The sequence below is a fragment of the Silene latifolia genome, chromosome Y, assembly GCF_048544455.1.
Source record: "Silene latifolia isolate original U9 population chromosome Y, ASM4854445v1, whole genome shotgun sequence".
In the NCBI taxonomy this organism is placed as follows: domain Eukaryota; kingdom Viridiplantae; phylum Streptophyta; class Magnoliopsida; order Caryophyllales; family Caryophyllaceae; genus Silene; species Silene latifolia.
Window position 1 is genome coordinate 381,461,230 of NC_133538.1, and position 26,794 is coordinate 381,488,023.

General features: G+C 37.3%; 2 protein-coding genes across 2 annotated transcripts; one reads left to right on the forward strand and one right to left on the reverse strand.

Moving 5' to 3' along the window:
* The first annotated feature begins 119 nt into the window (after positions 1 to 119).
* LOC141631950 (uncharacterized) lies at positions 120 to 18,719 on the forward strand. Its single transcript, XM_074444550.1, has 3 exons — positions 120 to 408; positions 529 to 662; positions 17,196 to 18,719. The coding sequence occupies exons 1-3, from the start codon at positions 120 to 122 to the stop codon at positions 18,717 to 18,719; spliced, it is 1,947 nt and encodes a 648-aa protein (XP_074300651.1).
* A 4,680-nt stretch (positions 18,720 to 23,399) lies between these two features.
* On the reverse strand, positions 23,400 to 25,763 carry LOC141631951 (uncharacterized). The gene is made up of 5 exons (XM_074444551.1): positions 24,794 to 25,763; positions 24,535 to 24,629; positions 24,242 to 24,480; positions 23,765 to 23,914; positions 23,400 to 23,682 (listed from the first exon to the last, which is right to left on the reverse strand). The coding sequence occupies exons 1-5, from the start codon at positions 25,761 to 25,763 to the stop codon at positions 23,400 to 23,402; spliced, it is 1,737 nt and encodes a 578-aa protein (XP_074300652.1).
* Positions 25,764 to 26,794: the final 1,031 nt, after the last annotated feature.

Here is a 26,794-nt window from a genome sequence, read left to right on the forward strand (position 1 = left end):
TTTTTTTTAAATACAATCAAGAAAAAAGCCTAATGAGAGAAAAAACCCTAATGAGAGAATTAACCCTAATGAGATGTTAATGCGCATTAATTACGAGTTTTGATTTGATTTTCGAGCTAATGGCTAGGAAATCAGCGCATCAGAAGCAGCGTGAGATGACTTTAAGAGGACGAAGTATTCAAGTTGCTGCAGAAGCACCATCGCCTGCGGAAGAGATAGAGGAAACTAATGATATAACAAACCCTAATGAACATCAAGCAGGCCCGGATGGTGAGAATGCAGTGAAAACGAAGAATATTAATGAGATAACCGGAATTCCTGAATTGGAAGTAGAAACGGAGGATGAAGAAGAGTATGTGGAAGAAATAGAGGATGAGGAGGAATTTTTGCGAGAAACGGTAGAACAGAGTACTGAAATTCCTTAGGAGAATCCAAAAACAGAGCATGAGGATTTACTGCAGATTGAACAAGAGTATGTAGAGGAGGAGATTGAATACTGGAATCAGGCTGTTGTCTGCTATATACTAGGAGCAAATCCTCCATGGGAGGTGATTGAAGGCTTTATTAGGAGAATTTGGACCAAATTCAATATTGATAAAATCTCGTTTATGCCAAATGGTGTGTTTCTGGTTCGATTCAAATCTGGTGAAATGAAGGAAAAGGTTCTAAACTCAGGATATTATATGTTTGACAATAAACCTATGATTGTGAATGTAACACCCCCATACTCCAAGTGCCTTACCAGGACCACTTAGGTATAAGGATGCCACCATCTCTGTTACTCGAGGCATGATATTCATAAGACAATAACGAAACAACTTTAAATAATATAAGTTTAGTGAAAGGTTACAACTGAAACCAAATACCAAAATACGATACATGTTCTCAAACCAACTGTCTACTGAATTAACTGAAATGTTATAAAACTAGCAAAGCTACAGCGGAAGACTTCTATCGTCAGACGGTGGCACATCTCAGCTATCCCAGTACTCAACTCAAACCTGCTCAATTACTGCTCACCATCCCCGAATGGATCACCGCAGGTTTTACAAACAACAACCGGGGTCAGTACTAATCACACAACTTATATAGATCAACAATACGACAAACAGACAGCCTACACCGTCACACACACACAATCACACCAGTCCCATCAATCTCAATCACCGACTGTCCACTGGACCAGCCTTGCCAGTGAGGGACCACAGCCGTACCCACCAAATCCCCGCTCCTCATAATAAGCAATAACCCTGTCCATTAATGTGCACATCCCCTTCCATGGCGGGTTCCACGAAGGGCGAAACTAGGGCGTGAAGCCACTCCCGCAAGTCACCCCACTCAGCCGAGGACACTCCTCGAGAACCAGAGACAAACAATCACAATCAACAAACCGTCACAATACAATTACTATATTATTCAATCAACCACAACACATCAACAATCATCCCATTATGGGACTAATACTGAGTAGGAAATCCTACCTGAAAAGCACAACAATCAGACGGTCTCAACAGCTGTATCAAAAAGCCTCTTCTACAAATCCTCCTCCTATCATACATACACATAATCACCACCAATCATTATGTACAACAAAACCCCCAATTCCCCATATTAGTGAAAGAAATGTAGATCTATATACAAACTAACATACTCATATATGTTGAAATTAATTTGTCATAAAATTAAATACGGATTTTATGCATGCAAACAATATAATAAAATAGAGAAGAAATCATATCCTTACAATGGTATTTCGGTTTAATGGGGCACAAAAGAAATCTCCTTTTCTTTTGTTCTTGAGCTTTCCTTTAATGGAAGAACAAGATCCAAGTGTAGGATCTCTCCTTAGGAATAATACCCAAAACTAACTCTTAATCTAATTAATATTATTTGAGCTAGTATAATATTAATCTAGTGAAAAATTGAACCAAAATTGTTTGGTTTTTGGGTTCTCAAAACCGGTTGAGAGAGAGGGATTTTTGGAGGATTTTATCTTTCTAAAACTTAATCCCTTTTGGAAGTTGGATGAATGAATGAAATCTTACACACTATTACATGTAGTGTATGTTAAAAATAAAAGACAAAACCCTTTGCCCTTTTCTTTTGTGAACCGTGTAAGAGGAGAGGAGAGGGGAAGAAAAAGACCCAATGCATGCATTAGTTTGCCTTCACAAGGTAGTTGCATGGCTACTCTCCCTTTTTAATCATTATGTTTACCACTTAATTGCAAACACAATTTTAAGACTAATACTCCTCCAATTTTTCGGTACATTGTATAATATAGATTCCATATTATTTTTGTCAATTGTCAATATGTCACATGTCACATGTCACATAAATTTGTTATGTATTTTTAACATATTAAAAATCAACGTATTAGTAAAAATACGTCATATACAAAATCGACTTAGTAATTCATAATTACTTGTACCAAAATATTTTATCGTTTATAAATCGCATTTATAATAATTCATTCAAATTTAATTGTTTCCTTAAACAATAATTTCATCCGAGTAATGATACAATTCAATTACTCAGACCGTATCTCATTTAATCACATTTCAATTTGATACGTAAATTTTACTTCCAAAATCGTCCGTCAATTTTTCAATTAATTTAATTAACTCGTAACATTATACGATTAATTAAATGATCAATTAAGAGTATTGCCCTATAGGTATGACCTAGGGGGTCAACTGATCACCACCGTCACACGACAGTAATGTCAAACTCTAGTCAGCCAATCATTAACGATATATGTTGACCAGTTGACAGTAACAAAATTACTTCCCAATTGTATTCTTTAAAATCAGATTTAATAATGATATTTAAATCACATGATCACACTATTGTTGAGGACACATTTCCCAACAATCTCCCACTTGTCCTCGACAAGTGTGCGTAACCAATTCTCTTGTCCTATTACTATCTCCCACTCAATGCAAGGTGTCTTTCAGGTCGTACTTGCAAGTGATCATATCGAGAGTGGTTTCCTCGATCTGGAGAATAACTGATTGACCGGACTTATCTATCATAGATACTTTCCGAGCGTGGTCACGCATTTCCAGTTCATTACTCCTCGAGTGGCCCTGAGATATTGTTATAACCCTGACTAGGGGTGGACAATTCCTATCGCACTCATTCCCTTCGACTAGCCACAGCCATCATAACCCAAAATATGCCCATTTGACCCCATTTACGAAGGTCGTAGTAACACAAATCAAAGTTAATCTGAAACTGTGCCATCTTAGGCGAATAGTCTTTAGTCAAAAGAATCGACTCATTAGAATACTATAGTAGCTCTCGCCACGACCAGGCTATATAAATTTGCCAAAACTCTATAAGCGGTCATAAGGCCCGACAAAATGTTCCTAACAGTCTGCCTATGTGATCGACTAGTCATCTCACATGACTCTATGGCACTTGAACTTACCATCAATCGCCTCACACTGTAGTCACTTCGAGACGTCACCTCATACAAGTGACTATGGGCAAATACTATGTTAATCCGTGTTCACTTTAACGGGGTTCAATTGTCTCTACAACCCGTTTGGATGTAACAAAGTATAAATTAAAGATAAAAGACAAATGTGATTATGAACATGAACAAAAACAACACTTTTATTTCATTTCAAAATCTAACAAAAACATGGTACACGTTTAAGTCCCATGGACGTAACATGTCCATCATGCTTAGCCTGCGATAAAGGCTTGGTGAGCGGATCGGCTATGTTGTCATCCGTCCCAACCTTACAAATCGCAATTTCCTTTCTTTCAATGAAATCTCTTATTACATGATACTTTCTAAGTACATGTCTAGATCTATTACTAGACTTTGGCTCCTTAGCTTGGAAGATCGTCCCACTATTATCACAATAGAGAGTGATGGGATCATTGGCGGTAGGTACTACTTTTAGACCTTCCGTGAATTGCCTGATCCAAACAGCTTCCTTAGCGACTTCGATCTTTGCGATGTCTTGAGCCTCCGTTGTAGAATCCGCGGTTACAGCTTCCTTGAAGATTCTCCAGCTTACGGCACCACCATTGAGCATAAATACGAAACCAGCTTGTGATTTCAAGTCATCTCTATCTGTTTGAAAACTTGAGTCCGTGTATCCATTAACACGCAACTCAGTGTCACCTCCAAACACAAGGATAGAATCCTTAGTTCTTCTCAAGTACTTAAGGATGTTCTTGACAAAGAATCTAGTGACTCTCACCTGGATTTCCTTGATATCTACTCGTCATGCTCAAGGCATACGAGACATCAGGACGTGTGCATATCATGGCATACATGATTGATCCAACATCGGAAGCATAAGGGATCAACTTCATGCGTTCAACATCATGGGGTTCGGAGGGACATTGAGTCTTGCTCAATATCGTCCCGGTTACCATAGGTACCAAACCCCTTTTGGATTTGTCCATGCTGAACCGTCGAAGAATCTTATCGACATAAGACTCTTGACTTAGTGCCAATATCCTCTTGGATCTATCTCTATAGATCCGGATACCTAATATGCGTTGTGCCTCTCCTAAATCCTTCATTTGGAAGTGGTTACCTAACCACTTCTTAACAAAGACAACATTGGAATATCATTTCCAATGAGTAGTATGTCATCGACATACAAGATTAGGAACACAACATTGCTCCCACTGAATTTCATGTATAAACATGGTTCCTCAACACTTCGAGTGAAACCATTTTCCTTTATCACATGATTGAATCGATGATTCCAACTTCTAGATGCTTGCTTAAGACCATAAATGGATCTCTTAAGCTTGCACACTTTGTTAGCATTTTTAGAATCAACAAAACCTTCGGGTTGTATCATGTACACCTCCTCTTCTAAATGCCCATTTAGAAAAGCGGTTTTGACATCCATTTGCCATATTTCATAATCATGAAATGCGGCGATCGCTAACAAAATCCGTATGGATCTTAGCATGGCTACGGGGGCGAAGGTCTCATCATAATGGAGACCTTGGACTTGGGTAAATCCCTTTGCCACTAGCCTAGCTTTGTAGACATCGTCATCTCCTTCTATGCCATTTTGACCTTGAATATCCATTTGCATTGGAGGGGTCTTGCCCCTTTAGGCAAATCTACCAAGTCCCAAACTTGGTTTTCATGCATAGAATCCATTTCGGACTTCATCGCTTCAAGCCATAAGGAGGAATTTGGACTAGAGATTGCGGCCTTGTAGGTGGCGGGCTCATCACTTTTTATAAGCAATACATCGAGTGTTCCATCTTCCTCGATAAGTCCCACATATCGATCGGGATGGCGAATTACTCGGCCCGTCCTTCTTAGTGGAGGAGGTACAACCGCGTTAGACGACGAAGGAACATCTTCTTTCGTCTCTTCCTCGGTTTGTGGCTCTTGAACTTCGTCAAGTTCAAAATTTCTCCCACTCTGTCTCTTAGAAATAAATTGACTTTCTAAGAAGACAGCCTCACTAGACACAAACACTTTGTTTTCTTGAGGTTTGTAGAAGTAGTATCCTCGACAATGCGAGGGGTAACCTACAAAGGTGCATTTTTCGGATCTTGGGGCAAGCTTATTGTCGGCTTTAGTCTTGACGTAAGCATCACATCCCCAAATCCTCATATAGGATATATTGGGAACCTTTCCCGTCCACATCTCATATGGAGTCTTTTCGGTGGATTTAGTGGGACTATTGTTCAAAGATCTAATTGCGGTTTGAATCGCAAATCCCCAAAACGAGTTCGGTAACTTGGTTTGACTCATCATGGATCGAACCATATCAAGTAGGGTTCGATTCCTCCTTTCGGCGACACCATTGAGTTGTGGTGTTCCGGTGGAGAAAGTTGTGATATAATACCACAACCTTTCAAGTGTGAATCAAATTCAAGGCTAAGGTATTCACCACCACGATCGGAACGTAGTGCTTTTACCTTTTTGTTCAATTGGTTCTCTACTTTGTTTTGAAATTCCTTGAATTTCTCAAACGCTTCACTCTTATGTTTCATTAAATAGACATGCCCATGTCTACTTAAGTCGTCGGTGAAGGTTATAAAGTAGTCATAATTACCACGAGCGGTGATACTCATTGGTCCACACACATCGGTGTGTATGAGTCCCAATAGTTCACTAGCTCGTGTCCCTTTACCACTAAAAGGATTACGAGGCATTTTGCCAAGTAGGCAATATTCGCATGTACCAAATGATTGATAATCAAATGATGTAATCACATTAGTAGAAATTAATCTTTTGATGCGATTCTCGTTTATGTGACCTAATCGACAATGCCAAATGAACGCTTCACTTGGGTCACTTGTTTTGAGTTTCTTTGATTGAATGTTATAAATATCATTAGTCGGATTTGAGGTCTCTAAAATGTAAATGCCATTGATAGAGGAAGCTTGGCTTATAACCAAGTCGTTCCTAGAAATAGTACAACGATTGTTTATAATGACAAAACAAAAACCGTCCACGTCTAGCATGGCGATTGAAATAATGTTTTTAGAGAGCGTAGGCACATAAAAACAATTATGTAAATACAACTCAAATCCGTTTGGCAAAGCTAGAACATAAGTTCCTTTGGATTCGGCCGCTACCCGAGCTCCATTTCCAAGGCGTAGATCCACATCTCCCTTGCTAAGCCTCTCCACATCTCTTAAACCCTGTAAATGATTACAAAGGTGAGAACCACAACCGGTATCTAGTACCCATGTCGTAGTGGAAGTATAATTTATATCAATAACATAAATTTCTTTAGGAATTGTACCTTTTGGAGCAATGAGTCCTTCCCTTATATTTCGCAAATACATGGGACAATTCCTAAACCAATGTCCCATGCCATAGCAATAATGGCACTCATCATTAACTTGCTTGAAGTTTTTGATTTTCTTTCAATTCTTCTTGAACCTCTTGCCCTTTGAAGCAAGAACTTGATTGCTAGAGCTCCCACTAGCTTTGGCATCTTTATCTTCCATAGACAAAGACCCTATAGATTGTATGAGGTAGTCTTCCTGAGACGGACTCACACGAGGTCTAGTAGTAGTAGGTGGTTTAGAAGAAGTGATGAAGTTAAGGTTTCCATCCGAACCTATCCCGAAATGAAGTTCTCTAGTAGTATCAAAATTGTTGTTGGAGCAAACGTCGTCAAGAACATTGCGATATGACTCAATAGTTATCGGTGCGGTAGCATTTGGTGGATTCATTGTAAAGAACTACAAATATGGAGGAAAAGGAAATATTAACACTTGTCTTTTTAAATCATACTTGCAAATTAACAAGATATGAACATTTATATAGTGACCTCTACCCAACTATAATAAATGATTCCAAGATCCAAATTCATATTAACTTGGGCACGGTATGGCCGATGAAACCCTTATCAATAAAACTCGGTGGATTAACGTTTTAATCGATTCTACTTTTAGAACTCTTGGTCGATAAAATTACTCTAATATTTATCTATAGCCCGGAACACATGCAACTACGGTCGCGAATACTTCCGTTGAGCTCAATCCAAATTTCGAATAAATGTGTCCATGATCCAAGTCCACATCAACTTGGGCACGGTATGGCCGATGAAACCCTCATTAACATGAACTCGGTGGATTAACATTCATCACCCACTTCCCCTACGTAACAAGGTTTGTACCCCGGTAGGGCCGAGTGCACTCCCTCGCGAAATAGGTTTTCATGGTTTCTACTATTTGGTAAAGCTATGTCTCAATTGTTTGTTTTAGCGAGAGGTCATGTCAATTTATTATCTATCACGTTTTAAGTGAACTAAAGCGGTGAACTACGATAATTCGAATTGACACGGTCGATAAACTCGATAAAATAAGGATGCATGTTTTAGTTATGGCGATTTAGCGATGCATGCGACATAAAATAAAATGCAAGCATAAAGATAAATAAATCCTAGTATGGCCTTTCCTAAAATAGAAAAACTATTTAACTATTACTTATTCGGAAACCAACTCCATTGGTCCCTTGAACTTCGGTTGTGGCACGCATCTCGAGGTAACACCGTCTTTATGTATCGCCATCTTGAAGAAATCCGTCTTTGGGAACTCCGAGATAAATAAAATTACATAATAAATTACATAATTTCCTATTTTACATTTGTAACTAAAATAAAATAAATCTATTAAATTACAAAACGGTGATACGAGATCACAATAAAAAATTACAACCGAATCGATATTCCCATACATTTCGGGAAATACCAATTAAAATCTAAGGCCATACTAAGTAAAATTACATAATTCAAAATTACATAAATTAAAATTATGACAATCATAAAGAAAATGCAGCATTATATATGTATGAACATGCTCAATTTTATGCTAAATCGCCTTTAATTAGCCAATATCGTATATTACTCGGTTTTTACGGATTTGCGTGATTTCAACATTTTATAATCACAAAAATACATAAACTCATATTTATGCATAAGTTAATTACCCTAACCTCTTAGGACTCAAAATTTAGTCTTCACTAATTATTTGACCATAATTAACCCATATTTACAAAATTGTTCATAAATGGACCAAAAATTACAAAAATAAGCTATTAAACTTCAAATAAATCAGAAAATTTCAAATAAATTCAAAATTTGAAATTTAAACTCATGAACATTCTGGAAAAATTTCCATGACACTCATAATGTTCAAAATCTTAGGTTAAAAATTTCAAAAATTTACCGGAAAAACAATGTTGCGGTTTATCGATTTTTTAATAAAATAATCATAAAAACATGGAAAAATTATTTTCATTAACTTTTCAATTTTAGATCTGAAAAAGATAATAAAGTGAAACATTAGACGTTTTTCCTAAGTCATAGATTATGTTTTATTAATTTTCCACTAATAATGTCACTATTTATGCTATTTTTCTTCAAAACTCCATAAATCATGCAAAAAGACTTCTTTATAGCCAATTATTTTACACACATCTTCTAAAATTGCATGTGACAACATATTAATTTTCTATGACCAGATTCGAAATTTAACTCATATTAACCTATTTTTCACCTAAATCCGAATTTAATAATGAAAAATTCATTTTTCGAGCATAACAAGTCCAAAAATTATGAAAATTTACAGGTTATCTCAAAATAATATATGTGTCAACATATCCAAAAACCAACTGAAAATTCGAAGTATAGCTAATTTTAGACCAAAAATGACATTTTTACTCATAAAATCATATTTAAATGCCATTATAGTGAAATATGAACAATAAAAATCCGTAAAATTAACCAAAATATCCTAAAAAATTTTAGGACCAGAAATATTAACATGCATGGATTAATTTCGTGATATTTCATAATAACACAAATTTTACAAGTTTTATTTGTTATTCTTATAACTCGGAAAAACTTTTAACCGATTTGCATGCAAACAACCGTGGCTCATGATACCGATTGAAAAAAATGTAGATCTATATACAAACTAACATACTCATATATGTTGAAATTAATTTGTCATAAAATTAAATACGGATTTTATGCATGCAAACAATATAATAAAATAGAGAAGAAATCATATCCTTACAATGGTATTTCGGTTTAATGGGGCACAAAAGAAATCTCCTTTTCTTTTGTTCTTGAGCTTTCCTTTAATGGAAGAACAAGATCCAAGTGTAGGATCTCTCCTTAGGAATAATACCCAAAGCTAACTCTTAATCTAATTAATATTATTTGAGCTAGTATAATATTAATCTAGTGAAAAATTGAACCAAAATTGTTTGGTTTTTGGGTTCTCAAAACCGGTTGAGAGAGAGGGATTTTTGGAGGATTTTATCTTTCTAAAACTTAATCCCTTTTGGAAGTTGGATGAATGAATGAAATCTTACACACTATTACATGTAGTGTATGTTAAAAATAAAAGACAAAACCCTTTGCCCTTTTCTTTTGTGAACCGTGTAAGAGGAGAGGAGAGGGGAAGAAAAAGACCCAATGCATGCATTAGTTTGCCTTCACAAGGTAAATAGGGTTGCATGGCTACTCTCCCTTTTTAATCATTATGTTTACCACTTAATTGCAAACACAATATTAAGACTAATACTCCTCCAATTTTTCGGTACATTGTATAATATGGATTCCATATTATTTTTGTCAATTGTCAATATGTCACATGTCACATGTCACATAAATTTGTTATGTATTTTTAACATATTAAAAATCAACGTATTAGTAAAAATACGTCATATACAAAATCGACTTAGTAATTCATAATTACTTGTACCAAAATATTTTATCGTTTATAAATCGCATTTATAATAATTCATTCAAATTTAATTGTTTCCTTAAACAATAATTTCATCCGAGTAATGATACAATTCAATTACTCAGACCGTATCTCATTTAATCACATTTCAATTTGATACGTAAATTTTACTTCCAAAATCGTCCGTCAATTTTTCAAGTAATTTAATTAACTCGTAACATTATACGATTAATTAAATGATCAATTAAGAGTATTGCCCTATAGGTATGACCTATGGGGTCAACTGATCACCACCGTCACACGACAGTAATGTCAAACTCTAGTCAGCCAATCATTACCGATATATGTTGACCAGTTGACAGTAACAAAATTACTTCCCAATTGTATTCTTTAAAATGAGATTTAATAATGATATTTAAATCACATGATCGCACTATTGTTGAGGACACATTTCCCAAAAATTAGGGTTTAAACAACTTAAAGGAAATACTATAAAAATGGTACATAGATCTTACCCTCGACGCAAGGATCTCAACGGTATAAAGAAAGGTGAAATCCGACTTTCCAAACTCCGGGATTTGCTAACAATGCGATTAAAGTGAAGAACGATGTTTTGTTTTCTCTCTTGACAGTAAATAGGTTTTGAAAAGTGTTTAAGAACAATGACGGAAAAGATTATATAACTAATCGCATAATTAACAAAACCCGAGAAAAACTCCCCGTAAACCGGCTACTCGATCGAGTAACTAAGGTACTCGATCGAGTGCCCCCTTACTCGATCGAGTATCAACGGTACTCGATCGAGTACCCAACAGGTCAGAAACTATTTTAAAACGCAACTCACCCTTACTCGACATAGTAAGGCCTACTCGATAGAGTACCCAGAGACTCATAAATACGGAGTATTACAGTCTTCCCTCCTTAAAAAGAACTTCGTCCCCGAAGTTCAACCCATACATGAAACAACCATGCTAACTTGACCAAGACACAACAACATAACTAAGAACTCAAGAACTCGGCCAATCATAAAACATGAACTCTTAACACCCACCCCACCAACTATGTTTACTTCCTTAACATGACTCACGATATCGTATCCACCACATATATATCTCTCACGACACCAACTCCATACATAACCAACTACCATCCTCTAACGTTGCTAGCTCCATAGTATCATCCACTATCAAATCCAAAATCAAGACACTCATAGACATCAAACGGAATGTTACATTCTACCACCCTTAAAAGGAACTTCGTCCTCGAACTTTACTAACACTCATAAACATCATCATCCAACTGTCAACACTGGTGAAATATTCTCACACTCCTAAACATCGAACTACTACAAGCACGGTCATGACCTTTAACAAAATTAACCACAACACGAATCAACCTTTTATTCGACATCAAGACTCAAACTTCCAAATATATTACCATATGCACACCCATCAAAATCTCTTTTATCGCATCCTACTCCTCTTAAGATAAATGTTACGTCCTCGTAACTCGCTAATACTAAACCCTAGATATATCTTTTCATTATCCTCATCACCACCGCATGTCAAAGATAACCACCTATAATCTAAACACTCGCCATGCACATATCCAAGGCTCTCTTACTTAAACAATTCTCATACTTCACTTCACTCGTCACACCACCTAACCTATACCACAAAATCCTTAGCTTAACCTAAAACTTCACTTGTTCCCTATTACCGCAACATGACACACCTCTCTATATAAACTATATAAAACGCTTATCATCAAAAGCATAACTCACGATCCACACTTGTTACGTACACTCACACGAGATCCTCAAGTTCCTTTCTTTCATTACCGCAAGACTCATACATAACTTAACACGACACTTATTATTCAACACCCTACACTCACTGTCTCAACAAAAGATTATGAACCACCTGCATATATCAGATCATTACCACACATGTTCTACGAATCATTTGCCATGACTATGACTACCGATGCCTCATCTTAAAATAAGATCAAAATTACTGTAACAACTTCTCACAACTGTGTCCCATCAACAGAATGTCACTATACCATGACAACAACGAAAACATGTACAACTCTCTTTCATATCATACTCTACTCACATACCAAAACTTAACTGGTAAGAAACATCGATAAACAAAACAACTGTCTATCTGTACAACCTGAAACTCACAGGAAGCAACGTCAAACAAAACAACAATCTATGTATGACTGGTATGTACTTTCGAAACTCGAATCATAATCATCCCGCCTACTCCACCACAACCGGTGACGGCATCACAACACCGCCACCAACAGCCACACCGCAGTGCGAAAAAAAAATACCCGCATCTCAACACTAAATATCGTGCCCGGATCACCACCCGAAGCACCACAACCACATCGATAGTCATCACAACTGCATACAGCTCCCATAAATACTAACTCAGAATAACTTCTCAGACAAGAAAAACTTACTCAAATCCACTTTACTAAATCATAACACAACATATTTTATGAATTAAACAGGTAATAACCTCGTGAATATCATCCCCTTACCATATCACAGATTGACATGTATCATGAATACATACAAGTATAGCCAGTCATGCCAGATCACTCAAATTATTACCCTTTTGAATATCATTCAATTAGATTAGCGTACTCAACATGCATTACAGAACATTCAAATAGCAACTTTATGATAATAACACCATACCACGTCTTGTGAGGTCATAACCTCACACAAACATTTATATACATCTTAGACCCATAATCACATCCAACTAGTCAATCCTGATCACGTAAGTTACCACTCAACAAAGTTACCTGTCGCCCGAGCTTAACTCGCATGCCCCTCATCACATTCTTCCATTCGCATAACCAAAGACACCTTCGCCATACATAACTATGCAGTTAACACTTACTATGAGAAACCGCCTCCTAAGACTATGTCTTATACTTCCTCACAACCATACCTATCAATTCAATCTCTACAAAATCAGCCTCTTTAGAATTGTCATCTTTCCTATTTATCATTAACCTTAACCACTAGCGACAACACCTCCACACAACTACCGTTCGTACATCAAACTTCTTACACTCATCTCTAAACATCACCGTTTCTTCCCTATCTTTGGTTATCATCCCCAATAACGAGCATCAAATCTATCAACAAAATTACCTCAACATTATTCCCAATACTATCCTTAATTGTATCATCATCTAACTCTCCACCAAAATCTCATATCCTGCTGACATTCTACCAACTTCTTACTTTACTTAATTCCTCAAAACTCAAGACTAATCTTGTTGTTCCGAAGCTCCTGTATAATCATTAATTCAATTCCTCATGATAGTATAATGCATCTTGACGATTCCTTATTTTTTTTTTTTTTTTTATCACATAACTCCGGTGAACATTTTCTTAGTTTTACTCCCCTCATGCTTTTCTTTTTACACTCGACTAAAGTAATTAACCATTCAACTCCGTATTACTTCTTCCTAACTCTTTAGTGCTCCGATCACCTTCTCATTGCTCCAAAATTCCAATCCCATTATTTCTTATCGATATTATCTCACTCTTTCTTACCATGGGTCCCCTCTCATCACTCCACTCACTCACACTTGTCACTAATTTGTCCATAAAAAAAATCAACGTTTAATGTTCAAACAATTACATCTCCCTTTTTACATCTCTAGAAATCAAAATTCTTTTTATACCGCAAGGAAATCACACATTAGTTTCGTCTCTCGATAACACAAATTTCCAAACTCAGTCACTATCTGCAAATCCACGTCGCGACATGTCTCCATTAAGTTCGCTATATACCACTCTTCTCAATTCCTCTAAAACGACCTTTCATTACATATATTCTTACTCAACACTATTTCTAACCATCTCCCTCCATAATTCGTTATACATCTCAGGTTGCTACTATCCACATCCTTTCTTTCAATCTTTTCATTCTCACGTTCCTTAAACTTACATCACTCTTTGCCCACATTCACTTACTCTTACATTACTCAACGCACAATCATGTCACTCATCCCGTCTCACAAAACATGCTCTATGCCTCAATTAAGCCATACCAATCTCCCATTTCTTTTTCCACTATCTATCACAACACATAGAACTCATGTCCTCCCACCGAACTCCTACTCACCACAGGTGCCACTCACTACACCATAAGATTGGGTAACTTACGCATCAGGATCAACATACATGTAAAACGGTGCATAAAGAAGCAAAATAATACCTTTGAATTAAACATAATATGCAACGAATGTCCAAAACATAAGCATATGACCCAAAACAGGGGTCACTAGATCGAGTACAGGCCACTCGATCGAGTAAGTGACTTACTCGATCGAGTAGGCGAAGATCAAAAGCACGTAAAACAAATCACCAGGGCTACTCGATCGAGTAACTAACGTACTCGATCGAGTGCCCCCTTACTCGATCGAGTACCAAGGATACTCGATCGAGTACCCCAATTCTCAGCACTGTCCAGTTTTCGTAAAACAGTCATAACTCACTCATTTCTTGGTCGTTTTGGGCGTGTGACCTATCGTTAGAATCATAAAAGAACAAGCTATCACCTCCAATTGGAATCACATTAAAATCATTTATGCATCCCAAGTTATAACAGTTTAAAGACAACTTTGCTGTAATCAGACGACTTAACTATTCGATTTTCTCTTTCAAACAACTTAAACGACAACAAGGTAAACAAAAACAACTCAATACTCATAAAACCAGTATTCCTAATCACATGTTACTATCTCCAAAAGCCAAGCAACAACATTCATCATGCACATAGATTATTTAACTTGTCAATCATAATTTACCCACATCCTTTTATTCTATACCTTTACGTACAACAATAACATAATATACGACATAAAATCCCCCTATTCACATGTTACTAACATAGCAAAAGTAGAAAATCCACTTCCATCACATAAACATGTTCTCCACATGAATTTCATATTCTCATGCAATTCCTTACCTCATCTTTTCAAACCAAATCATAGATCACATTCATACTCGTATTCATACAATTTATTCATCCAATCATATGCACGCAATCATATGCATATACACAATAGTAACTAGTAGTAATTCCCATCACAATTCATGTTATCGTAAAAAAAATATTACCTTAATCTTTTCCACCACACATCCATTCAACTAGATAACACTCATCCATCCAACACACGCAATAGAGCATTAGTAAACATATAGCGATCATGACTCATATCCCATGGTGACCGGTTCAAAATTGTAGGGCGAGTTCGCGACTTTAGGACGTCTCCCAAGCCTTTGCATTAGCTCCTACAACTTTTACCCCGGGTTCATTTTAATTGACTCTCTATATCCATTGGATTCATTGGTTACAGGTTTCAGGATCGTCGCTCTGATACCATTTGTAACACCCCCATACTCCAAGTGCCTTACCAGGACCACTCAGGTATAAGGATGCCACCATCTCGGTTACCCGAGGCGTGATATTCATAAGACAATAACGAAACAACTTTAAATAATATAAGTTTAGTGAAAGGTTACAACTGAAACCAAATACCAAAATACGATACATGTTCTCAAACCAACTGTCTACCAATTAATCAAATGTTATAAAACTAGCAAAGCTACAAATGAAGACTTCTATCGTCGACGGTGGCACATCCAAACTATCCCAAGACTCAACTCAAACTCGCTTCACTTCGCTCACCATCCCCGAATGGATCACCGCAGGTTTTACAAACAACAACCGGGGTCAGTACTAATCACACAACTTATATATATTAACAATACGACAAACAGACAACTTACAATGTCACACACACACACAATCACACCAGTCCCATCAATCTCAATCACCGACTGTCCACTGGACCAGCCCTGCCAGTGGGGAACCGCAACCGTACCCACCAAATCCCTGCTCCTCATAATGAGCGATAACCTTGTCCATTAATGTGCACATCCCCTTCCATGGCGGGTTCCACGAAGGGCAAAACTAGGGCGTGAAGCCACTCCCGCAAGTGACCCCACTCAGCCGAGGACACGCCTCGAGAACCAGAGACAAACAATCACAATCAACAAACCGTCACAATACAATTACTATATTATTCAATCAACCACAACACATCAACAATCATCCCATTATGGGACTAATACGAGTAGGAAATCCTACCGGAAAGCACAACAATCGACGGTCTCAACAGCTGTATCAAAAAGCCTCTTCTACAAATCCTCCTCCTATCATACATACACATAATCACTACCAATCATTATCTACAACAAAACCCCCAATTCCCCATATTAGGGTTTAAACAACTTAAAGGAAATACTATAAAAACGGTACATAGATCTTACCCTCGACGCAAGGATCTCAACGGTATAAAGAAAGGTGAAATCCGACCTTCCAAACTCCGGGATTTGCTAACAATGCGATTAAAGTGAAGAACGATGTTTTGTTTTTCTCTCTTGACAGTAAATAGGTTTTGAAAAGTGTTTAAGAACAATGACGGAAAAGATTATATACCTAATCGCATAATTAACAAAACCCGAGAAAAACTCCCCATAAACCGGCTACTCGATCGAGTAGCTAAGGTACTCGATCGAGTAGCTAAGGTACTCGATCGAGTGCCCCCTTACTCGATCGAGTAGCAACGGTACTCGATCGAGTACCCAACAGGTCAGAAACTATTTTAAAACGTAACTCACCCTTACTCGACAGAGTAAGGCCTACTCGATAGAGTACCCAGAGACTCATAATCAGGGAGCATTTATTCAAAATAGGAGCATTCAGGAGAATATCCTTATATGCCAAGATCTAATTAGGTGCTATGAAAAGCCTAATGCATCTCCTAGATTCCTATTTAAAATAGATCTCCAAAAGGCATATGATACTGTGGAGTGGTCCTTTGTTGAAAATCTCCTTGAAGATCTCCTTGAAGATCTAAGATTCCCTGTGGACTTTCAGGAAATGTTGATGCAATGCATAACAACAGCATCCTTTTCCTTATCCCTCAATGGGGAAATGTTTGGATATTTCCATGGCAGGAGAGGTCTCAGGCAGGGAGACCCTCTCTCCCCTCTTGTTTTCACATTATGCATGGAATACCTGACAAGAACTATTAAGTATGCTGCTGCTAAGTTTGAGTTCAAGTATCATCCTATGTCCAAGCAAGTGCAACTGGCAAACTTAATGTTTGCAGATGATGTGCTCCTTTTCTGCCATGGGGATGCTAAGTCCATTATGCTGCTACTCCAGTCTTATTCTACTTTTTCTAAAGCAACTGGACTAAAGATAAGTGCTACAAAATCAAATGCTTATTTCAGAGGGGTGCCTGAGCAACTCAAACATGATATTCTGAGTGTTTCTGGTTTTGTTGAGGGTAAGTTACCTTTTAAATATCTTGGCATGCCAATTCAAACTACTAGATTACAAAAACAAGACTGTGAATGCTTAGTTGAGAAGATCTGTAATAGAATTCATGGTTATAGGGCAAAAAAATTTTCATATGCTGGGAGACTTGTCTTGGTGAAAGCAGTGTTGACTACCTTACATTCTTATTGGGCTTCCTTATTTGTTCTCCCAAAGGCAATCCTTGCAAAAGTGGAGGCTGCTTGCAGAAATTTCCTATGGGATAATTGTGCTGACTATCATAGGGTTCCACTGGTGGCATGGGACACAGTGTGCAGGCCTAAAGCAGAGGGTGGTTTAGGGATTAAAAACTTGGAAATGGTGAATAAGGCTCTGATAGGTAAGCTGGTTAACTGGATTGCTGAGGATAAAGACACTATATGGGTCAAATGGGTGAAGCACAACCATCTGAAAGGAGAGAACTGGTGGCAGTATCAGCCTGGTGCTAACACAAGCTGGGTATGGAGGAGAGTATGTAGGGTAAAACAGGACTTGGTTGCTGCCTATACCAATGGGGCATGGGATATACAGGGGGTAGGATTCTCTACTGCCAGCTGTTATCAATGGCTCATGGGGACTCGTCCTAAGGTGAGCTGGGATGGGGTGATATGGAATGAATGGGTGATCCCAAAGCATCAATTCATGGGATGGCTTCTTGCCCATGGAGCTCTCAAAACCAAAGATAAGTTGATCAGGTATGGGGTGGACATTGATGATAGCTGCTGGTTATGTGGACAGGCATCAGAAGATTTGGAACACCTATTCTTTGGGTGTGACTACAGCTTCAGGATCGTTCAACATCTGCAGCAGAAAACTGGTTTAAATCTACCAGTTGGCAATATACTGGACTGGTGTATGCAACCTACTGGCACTAAGATGCAGAGAGGGGTGAAGGCAGGACTGATCTTGGGAGCGTTATATCATGTATGGCATCATAGAAATAAATGCATGATTGAGGGTGTTCTTCTAAGGCCGCAGAAGGTTGCTACAAATATCATTGATGACATGAAGTTGAGAGTCCATGGTAGAGACAGGCACAAGCTTACTACCTTAGAATTAGAGTGGCTTAAAGAAGTTTGATTATGTAATTGACATTAGTTGATATGTACCCCTTAAACATCTTTTTTGATATATAAATATATACAACTCACATTTCACCAAAAAAAAAAAAAAAATTTCAACATTTCCTTGCTTGGCTCTATATGTCTCGGCCAACTTCTTCTTACAAGACAGAATTTTTTTTTTAAACTTGTTAACGCAATAATAAATTATCAATTGTTATAAAACCAGTTAAATTAAGTTGGAATTTTGTAAAAATCAATTTTTTTTTCTCCTTAGTGTCCACGGTTTACAGCCACACCACCCAAAATCTCTTTTTAAACTTTTAACCCATTCATTTGATGATTTATGTCAATAATTACTAGTAACACAAATTAGAACATGCATCAATAAATTAACACACATAATTAATAACACAAAAGTTGTTAATTCATCCACATGCAAATAATTAATTCACATGCAACGATAAAATAAAATAATGTGGAATAAAAATAAAAATGTTAATTTACCCACCCTATTAAAGGAGTTAGATATATTCATCAAAGCACCGAAGTGAGACGGTTCTGCTGAGTCGCTAAAACCGGTACCAACTTCTGCCGTCGGGTCCTCTTCTTCTTCTTCTTCTTCTTCTTCTTCTTCTTATTCTTCTTCTCGGCAGAAACATCAATACTTAACTACTACAATAAAATTTCAATTACACCATCTAATAATAACTCAAAATAATTCATTTTTAACTAGAAATTAAAGTAAATTTGTTCTTATATCAAGATCTTACTAGAAATTGACATGCATGTATGTTTTAAACAAAATACCAAAAGTTTAAAATCTGAAAAAAATTGATCTTGCAAGGGATAAATATCAATACCTTTAATTATAGATAAGATGACATCAATAAGCTTAAAATTCGAAAAGATTTAGAAATCAAAATGGTAGTTTAGGATTTGATTATCTCGTTTTAACGAGACAATTGGGAAATGAGAGCTCATTTTATTTTATTGTTTGGTTAATTCGGTAGAAGAAAAAGAAGGCTAAGGGTCTTCTTTTGGTTTTACAACATGGTTTTATAGTGAAAGAGAAGAAGTAAAAGGAGAAAAGGGTTAAAAATAATTTGGATTACCAAGTGGGTATATCTGTCTATCCTGTGAAAGGGGGTCTGCTAGTTTTTAAAATCCAACAAAATATAACGTAAATAGAAAAGAAATTATAAAAGAGTGGTAAAAATACGGAGTGTTACATGACTCTTTTTTCAAAACCCCCGTGGATTATCAAATTCCCACATTCACAACAATAGTTTTCCTTTTGTTGTACTGTCACTCATCTTTTCGTGTTGAATGGATTTATCTTGTTCGTTCACCAACGCGACTGAAACAAACTTTCTAATGGTGACATGGAGGTATTATGAATATGTCAACATGATGCCATGCCTATAAGTCGAGTTTTTTTCGATTTCCTTCCCCTCGATCCTAATACTCAAGATTTTTTCAAGGGTCTAACCTAAAGGTCGCAGAGTCAATTCAGAGGATTCATCCCCACCTCAATACGTGAAACTAATTACATGTTCAATCCCGTCCTCATGACTTATACCAGTAAAAACCAATCATTAAAAAAACTTTTTGCCATATTGATGAAGAGATCTATGTTATATGAAGAATAGAAGTTCATTAAGTAGCAAGTAAGAAAACATTCTGCAACATTACAAACACTAAATACTGATCAATACAAATTTACCATTAACCATATACTCCGGTATACTACAAATCGGGTAAATTGAGTTAATTTAACGCTCCTCGGCATTACAAAAAAAACAGTTCAATCACATATCCATTTACTCTTCAGCAATTGGTGTGCATGCAGTATAACAAGAAAAACAGAAAAACTTGTCATTAGCATAACAATTCCGTAGCAAAAGCACCATCATCAACTATCACGAGTCGATTGATCACGTCCAAGTCGTCTCCAACAAGCTTTATATTATCCCGAAACAAGCCACAAACGCGGGAACATTTGAGAGAAAATGGAGAAAGAAAGAAGAGGAATAAAGAGAAGGAGAGGAAGAGAGAAAGAGGAGGAAGAGTAGGTTAGGGTAAGGGGAGAAAGGCGAGTAGTATGAGAATAAAGGGGAGTAGTAGTAATATGAACAGAAGTTAGACAAAGAATGGTATATGTGTTTCTAATGTCTTATGTATTCCGTATAATTGTGTTCTTTAATAATTAACTATCTAAGCTGAAGGCGTAGTATATTCGATATACATGCTTTAAGCAAAGTTAAATACGAATTATTTACAAATAGTTGTAATTTTGTATGCAAACGATTCAACCATCAAAACAATATTACAACAAGAGTTCATTGTGATTGGCCAACATGTACAAACACCTGCGTCAATAAGAATCCGCTAACATGTACATGAAATGTAAACGATTAAAATATAAAAAAATGAATTTAGTAAACGTAGCGAATTTCGTTTCAATTAGTGTATCAGTTAATAGAGTAAATTGTAATCAGGATGTCATTTTATTCGAATTAGTAGAGAGAGACTAGAGATAGAAGGGGGCAGGGAGACATGAAAATAGATAAGGGAGGAGGAATAGGAAAGGAGACAAGGAGAATGAAAATAAGGAGGCGACAACGTTAAAGAGACAAAAAAAAGGGGAAAGAAGAGAACGAGGGGAAGAGAGTGGGAAACAGGAGAAAGAGAAGTGGAGGAGGCTAAGGGGAGTAAGACAAAAATTAGGAGAAGAAGAGGAAGTAGGGGAATATAGATATGGGGAAAGAGGAACGGGATGGAGGTCGAGAAAGAGAATAAGGGGAAAATAGGAGGTAGGGAGAGGGAAATGGAGGAGTATGAACAATAAAAGGAAAGAAAAAAGAGGAAATGAGAGGTAGGAGAAAAGAGAATATATGATGGAGTGGTACGAGAAAAAATGGGAGGAGTAATAATATGAGAGAAAGTGGAGCAGAAGAGGAAATAAAGGATATATAAGAGGAGGATGGGGGACATGAAAGGCACAAGAGACGAGGAATGGGTAAGGGATGGTGGTCGAGAAAGAGACTAAGGGGGAAGAAGAGGTAGAAAGAGGGAAATAGAAGTATGAAAACGATAAAAGGAAGAAGAATTAGGAAGGTGAGGAGCAAAAATGGGAAAATACAGAGGAATAGTACGCGGGAGAATGGGCGGAGGCATAATATAAGAGCAGGTGAAAGAGGGGAAACGAAGGATATATAAGAGGGAGAAAACGGAGGATTTATATTTATAAGAGGATGATTGGGGACATGGAAGGTATATGGGAGAAGAAAGGGGAAATTTACTGAGAAGGGCCGCGAGGATGAAAGGAGGGAGGCGGTTTAGGATGTGACGACGTTGGAGAGAGATATAAATGGATGAGGGAGAGGAGATGGAGAGGGAGAGGGAGAGGGATAGGAAGAGGTTAAACCCTAAGTCGCGTATATTCTTGGAAGTTCAATATTCATTCATAAAATATTTTTTCTTAAACATTGTTTAGCAGTTATTAGGGTTGTGTATGGATACGACAATCCTAATAGCCCTAATACAAATAATCTGATACATGATAATATGCATACTACCACATAATTACTTTTACCCATAAAATCTTGTTACTCAATTACTCGAATATATAAATCCCCAAATACTCCAATATCCAATTATTCCAATATTAGAAAGTGATTAGATTACCAAATATTTTGGAGTACTTTCTCAACTAGATATTCAGCGTATGTCATATTTATAGCTATACATTCAGCTTTTGTCATATCTATTTACATTCACATATTTTTTGCTTTTTTTTTCGGTGAAATGTTAATTCATATATTAAAAAATTAATGTTGAATTACATCACCACAATTTTACGACACCATATTCAAATAGAGTAACATACAGACATATTACACATACATGTAAAATTAAACTGAAGTGTTGAGATTGATGCCTATACTTGCACTCCAGCCTCATTCACACGATGTTTAGTAGTCTAGAGCTTCATACTTCCTGCATTTCTAATGTACTGCTGAACCAAGGCAACAACTACCTGAGATTGACTAACCATCATATCCACCTTGCACTTATTCCGGCAACACCAGATCTGGTACAATAACGCCAGAATGGCTGCTATAATCACATGCTTCTGCATCAACGATCTGATTCTTAGTTTCCTGCACATTTCAATTGTATCCTGAGCTGGAATATTCATGTAAAGCCAACTCCCTAGTAATTGGAGACATCTATAACTGAAAGGACATGCAAAGAAAAGATGCTCCCTTATTTCATCAGCCCCACCACACAGGCCACATTTCCCATCATGAAGAACTCCAAATTTCTTTAGTCTGTCCTTAGTCAATAATCTCCCCCTAGCATAAAGCCAAGCAATGAGATTATGCTTAGGTAAGGCAATCTTGTTCCAAATTACATCATTCCAACTCACTGTATCCTCCTCCCCTCTCAACCAATTGTAGCCTGCAACAGTAGTATAGATGCCATTATTAGTGCTCCAGACTCCATTCACATATCCCTCTTTCATTCTGTCTTTAACTTTGAAAATCTGTCTCCGTGTCCAATTGGAACTTGTTCTAGGATGATAGCCAAACCAGTCCCTCAACTTGATATAAATGTGGTGGATCCAACGGATCCACAAATGATCAGCCTTGCAAGCCACCCACCAGGTATATTTTCCTATTAATGCCATGTTCTATACCTGACTGTTAACTACTCCCAAACCACTAGCTTTCTTATCCATAGAAATACTCTCCCATGAAACTGGAGGATCTTTGTGATATCCATCTCCTCCCACCCACAGATAGTTCCAACAGATATTCATAATTCTCTGTATCAGTCCCTTAGGAATCACAAAAATCCTAGCCCAGTAAGAGTGCAACTGAGACAAAACTGATTTTACTAACACCAACCTTCCAGCATAACTCAGCTTCCTAGTACCCCACCCTTTAATAGTAGCCACCATTTTTTTCCACAAGCTTAGAAAAGTCTCCAATTGAGATCCTTTTATAGCTTATAGGGATCCCCAAGTATCTAAATGGGAAATGCCCCATCAAAAACCCAGACATCCTAACAATAGCCTGTACCACATCAGTTGTCATACCATTACAATAAATCTCAGATTTGTCATTATTCATTGTAAACCCAGAAGCTGTAGAGAAAGTGGCAAAGGCTCTAAGAATTATAGTAACAGAACATGTGTCCCCTCTACTGAATAGAATCAAATCATCAGCAAAGCATAGATGACAGAGCTTTAGAGGTCTACATAAAGGGTGAATCCTAAAATCACTTCTCTGGGTTACCACATTAAGAATTCGAGTGAAATACTCCATACATACATCAAACAACAATGGTGACATAGGATCTCTTTGTCTAATCCTCCTTTTCCCGTCAAAATATCAAAAGGTGCTCCCATTAATGGATAAAGTAAAGGTAGGGGTTGAAAGACACTCCATGATCAGTCCTATGATTTTGTCATATTCTTTCCTAAGATCAACCTTCATCATACTTTTAGGTGAGCAGGCACTCCTAGTATACAATCTCACCAAGTCCTGACAAATGAGTATATTATCAACAATATCCCTCCTCTTAATGAATGCACTTTGATTATCACTAATATTATCAGGAAGCACACCAGCCATTCTATTGCAAATGAGCTTAGTAATGCACTTGTAAAGTACATTACAACAAGCTATAGGCCTAAAATCACCCACACTGATAGGTCTGCTTTTCTTAGGTACTAAAGTAATGACAGTGGAGTTGATCTTCTTCAGAATCTAGCCAGTTTTAAACACCTCCTTCACAGCTTTGCAAATATTAGACCCTATTACCTCAAATGCATCCCTGAAGAACTGACTAGTATAGCCGTCAGGTCCTAGGGATTTATTTGCAGTTATAGAGAAGAGGGCTTCCTTGATTTCAGTATCTGTAATAGTTGCTAACAGTCTGTGTGTGTGCTCTTCATTTATAAGTCTCCCCTACCTGACTGTTGGGTAGTGAACTCTACTAACAGATTTGATGGTGCCTAACAGATCCTTGTAGTAAGATAAAAAGGCATCTTCTATCTCAGTAGCATTAGTGTGATTATACCAAAAGCATCCTGAATAGCTAGCACCTTATTCTTCATTGTCCTAATCTTAATAGCACAATGAAAGTAGTGAGTATTATTATCTCCCTCTTCATCCCATTGTACCTTTGCCTTTTGAGTCAGGAAGGCAGGCCTAGCAGTATCAAGTTGTCTATAGGTATTAGCTGCCCCACTCTCCTGCTCCCACAGATGAGTATTAGTCATATCCTCTTGCATCTGTAACTGGATAGACTCCAACTGAATTTTTGCCAGTCTAGCAGCAGCTTCTACATTAGAAAATGCCTCTTTATTAAGTTCTTTGAGATCTTTTCTCAACATCTTCAGCTTCCTAACAATTTGGAACATAGGAATCCCATCAATTTGCCGTCTCCACACATCCTCCACAATTCCTATGAACTTCTCATCTTGCCCCCACATGTTAAAATATTTCAAACTATTGTTCTTCTTTTCAGGAGTACTCCATAATGCCATAATACAGGGATTATGGTCAAATAACCCCTCAGGTAGAAAAGTGGCAGTCATCTCAGGGAATGCCAATAGCCATTCCATATTCACTAATGATATGTCAATTCTACAAACTCTCCTACCATCCTCCTCTTTTTTATTTGTCCAAGTATACAAAGCCTCATGTGCATGAACATCAGCAATCTCACACTCCTCAACACAAGTAGTGAATCTCCTAATCTCAGCCTCAGTCACCAGAGAGCCTATTCTTTCCTCAAACCCAAGCACATTATTAAAATCTCCACACTCTAGCCAAGGTCCATGAACTTGATGATGCATATTTTCCAAAGATACCCAGAGGGGCTCCCTGTCAACCAATATATTAAACCCATAAACAAAAGACATCCACCAACTCATACCAGAGGATCTATAGGTAATCTTACACTGAATGACCTGTGCCTCACACCCCCAAACAGTCACTTGAAACACCAAATCACCCATAAAACTCATATTATCCCTACTCCACATACTTCATTATTGGTAATTAAATAAAACTGATTCCATAATCCTTGATGAACTTTATTGACAGAACAAGATCTAACTCTTGTTTCAATTAAACCAACTAGATTAATATTATTATGCAGAAGACATCTAATGTCTCTCTGTTTATTAGGGCTGTTACACCCTCTAACATTCCAAAATCCCATACTAACCATGATCACTGGTTAGCAAAATAGTCCTCTGCCCACTATTACCCTCACTACTGCCTGGGACTGCTGTATTGAGAGAATCCAGGAAGGTTTTCCTACATTCTGCATCACCAGTACCCCCTTCCTGCCTATTAACTCGTATAATAATCCTTACTGAGGAGGTATGCATCTTAGTTCCAATACCAGGCATTGGAGTGAACAAAGGAGCATTAATCCCAAGTGACTGTACTACAGCTGGAGTGAAAAGAGGACCAGTCCCAGAAACATGAGCAGGTGTGAGTACTGGGAATTCTTGGGCATTCAGGACAAACCCAGAGCTAGCACCTCCATTCACCTTAGTAGAAGGTTTCTGAATTGGTCTCCATATTTGGTTTTGCTTCCCCATCAATTTCTCCTTCCTTATCTCAATTTTTCTACAATTTTTAGTCTCATGGATCATCCCCTTGCACTCACCACAACGTATAGGTTTCCATGCATAATGCACAATCTGGTGATGGGTAATATCCAACTCATCCAAAAACCGTATTGAATATGGTAAATTCAGTCCTATTTTAACATTAACCATGACCCTAGCAAACCCCAAAACCTGTTTGTCCTGAGGGCATCCACAATAGATGAACCTCTAAAGAGGTTTGTCACATGACACATCATCAATTTAACAAACCTCTTCAATAACAAACCCATATACAACAATAGACAAACCTTTTCAAGGTTCATATCAGGACCCACATAAAATTACCCATTTTTTTGCCCCTCATATAATATATGTTGTTGGAGAATAAAAATATACTAACTTTTAGGGGACCACTTGCCATGTCAATCAACAAACCCGTATACAAATGTGTAACC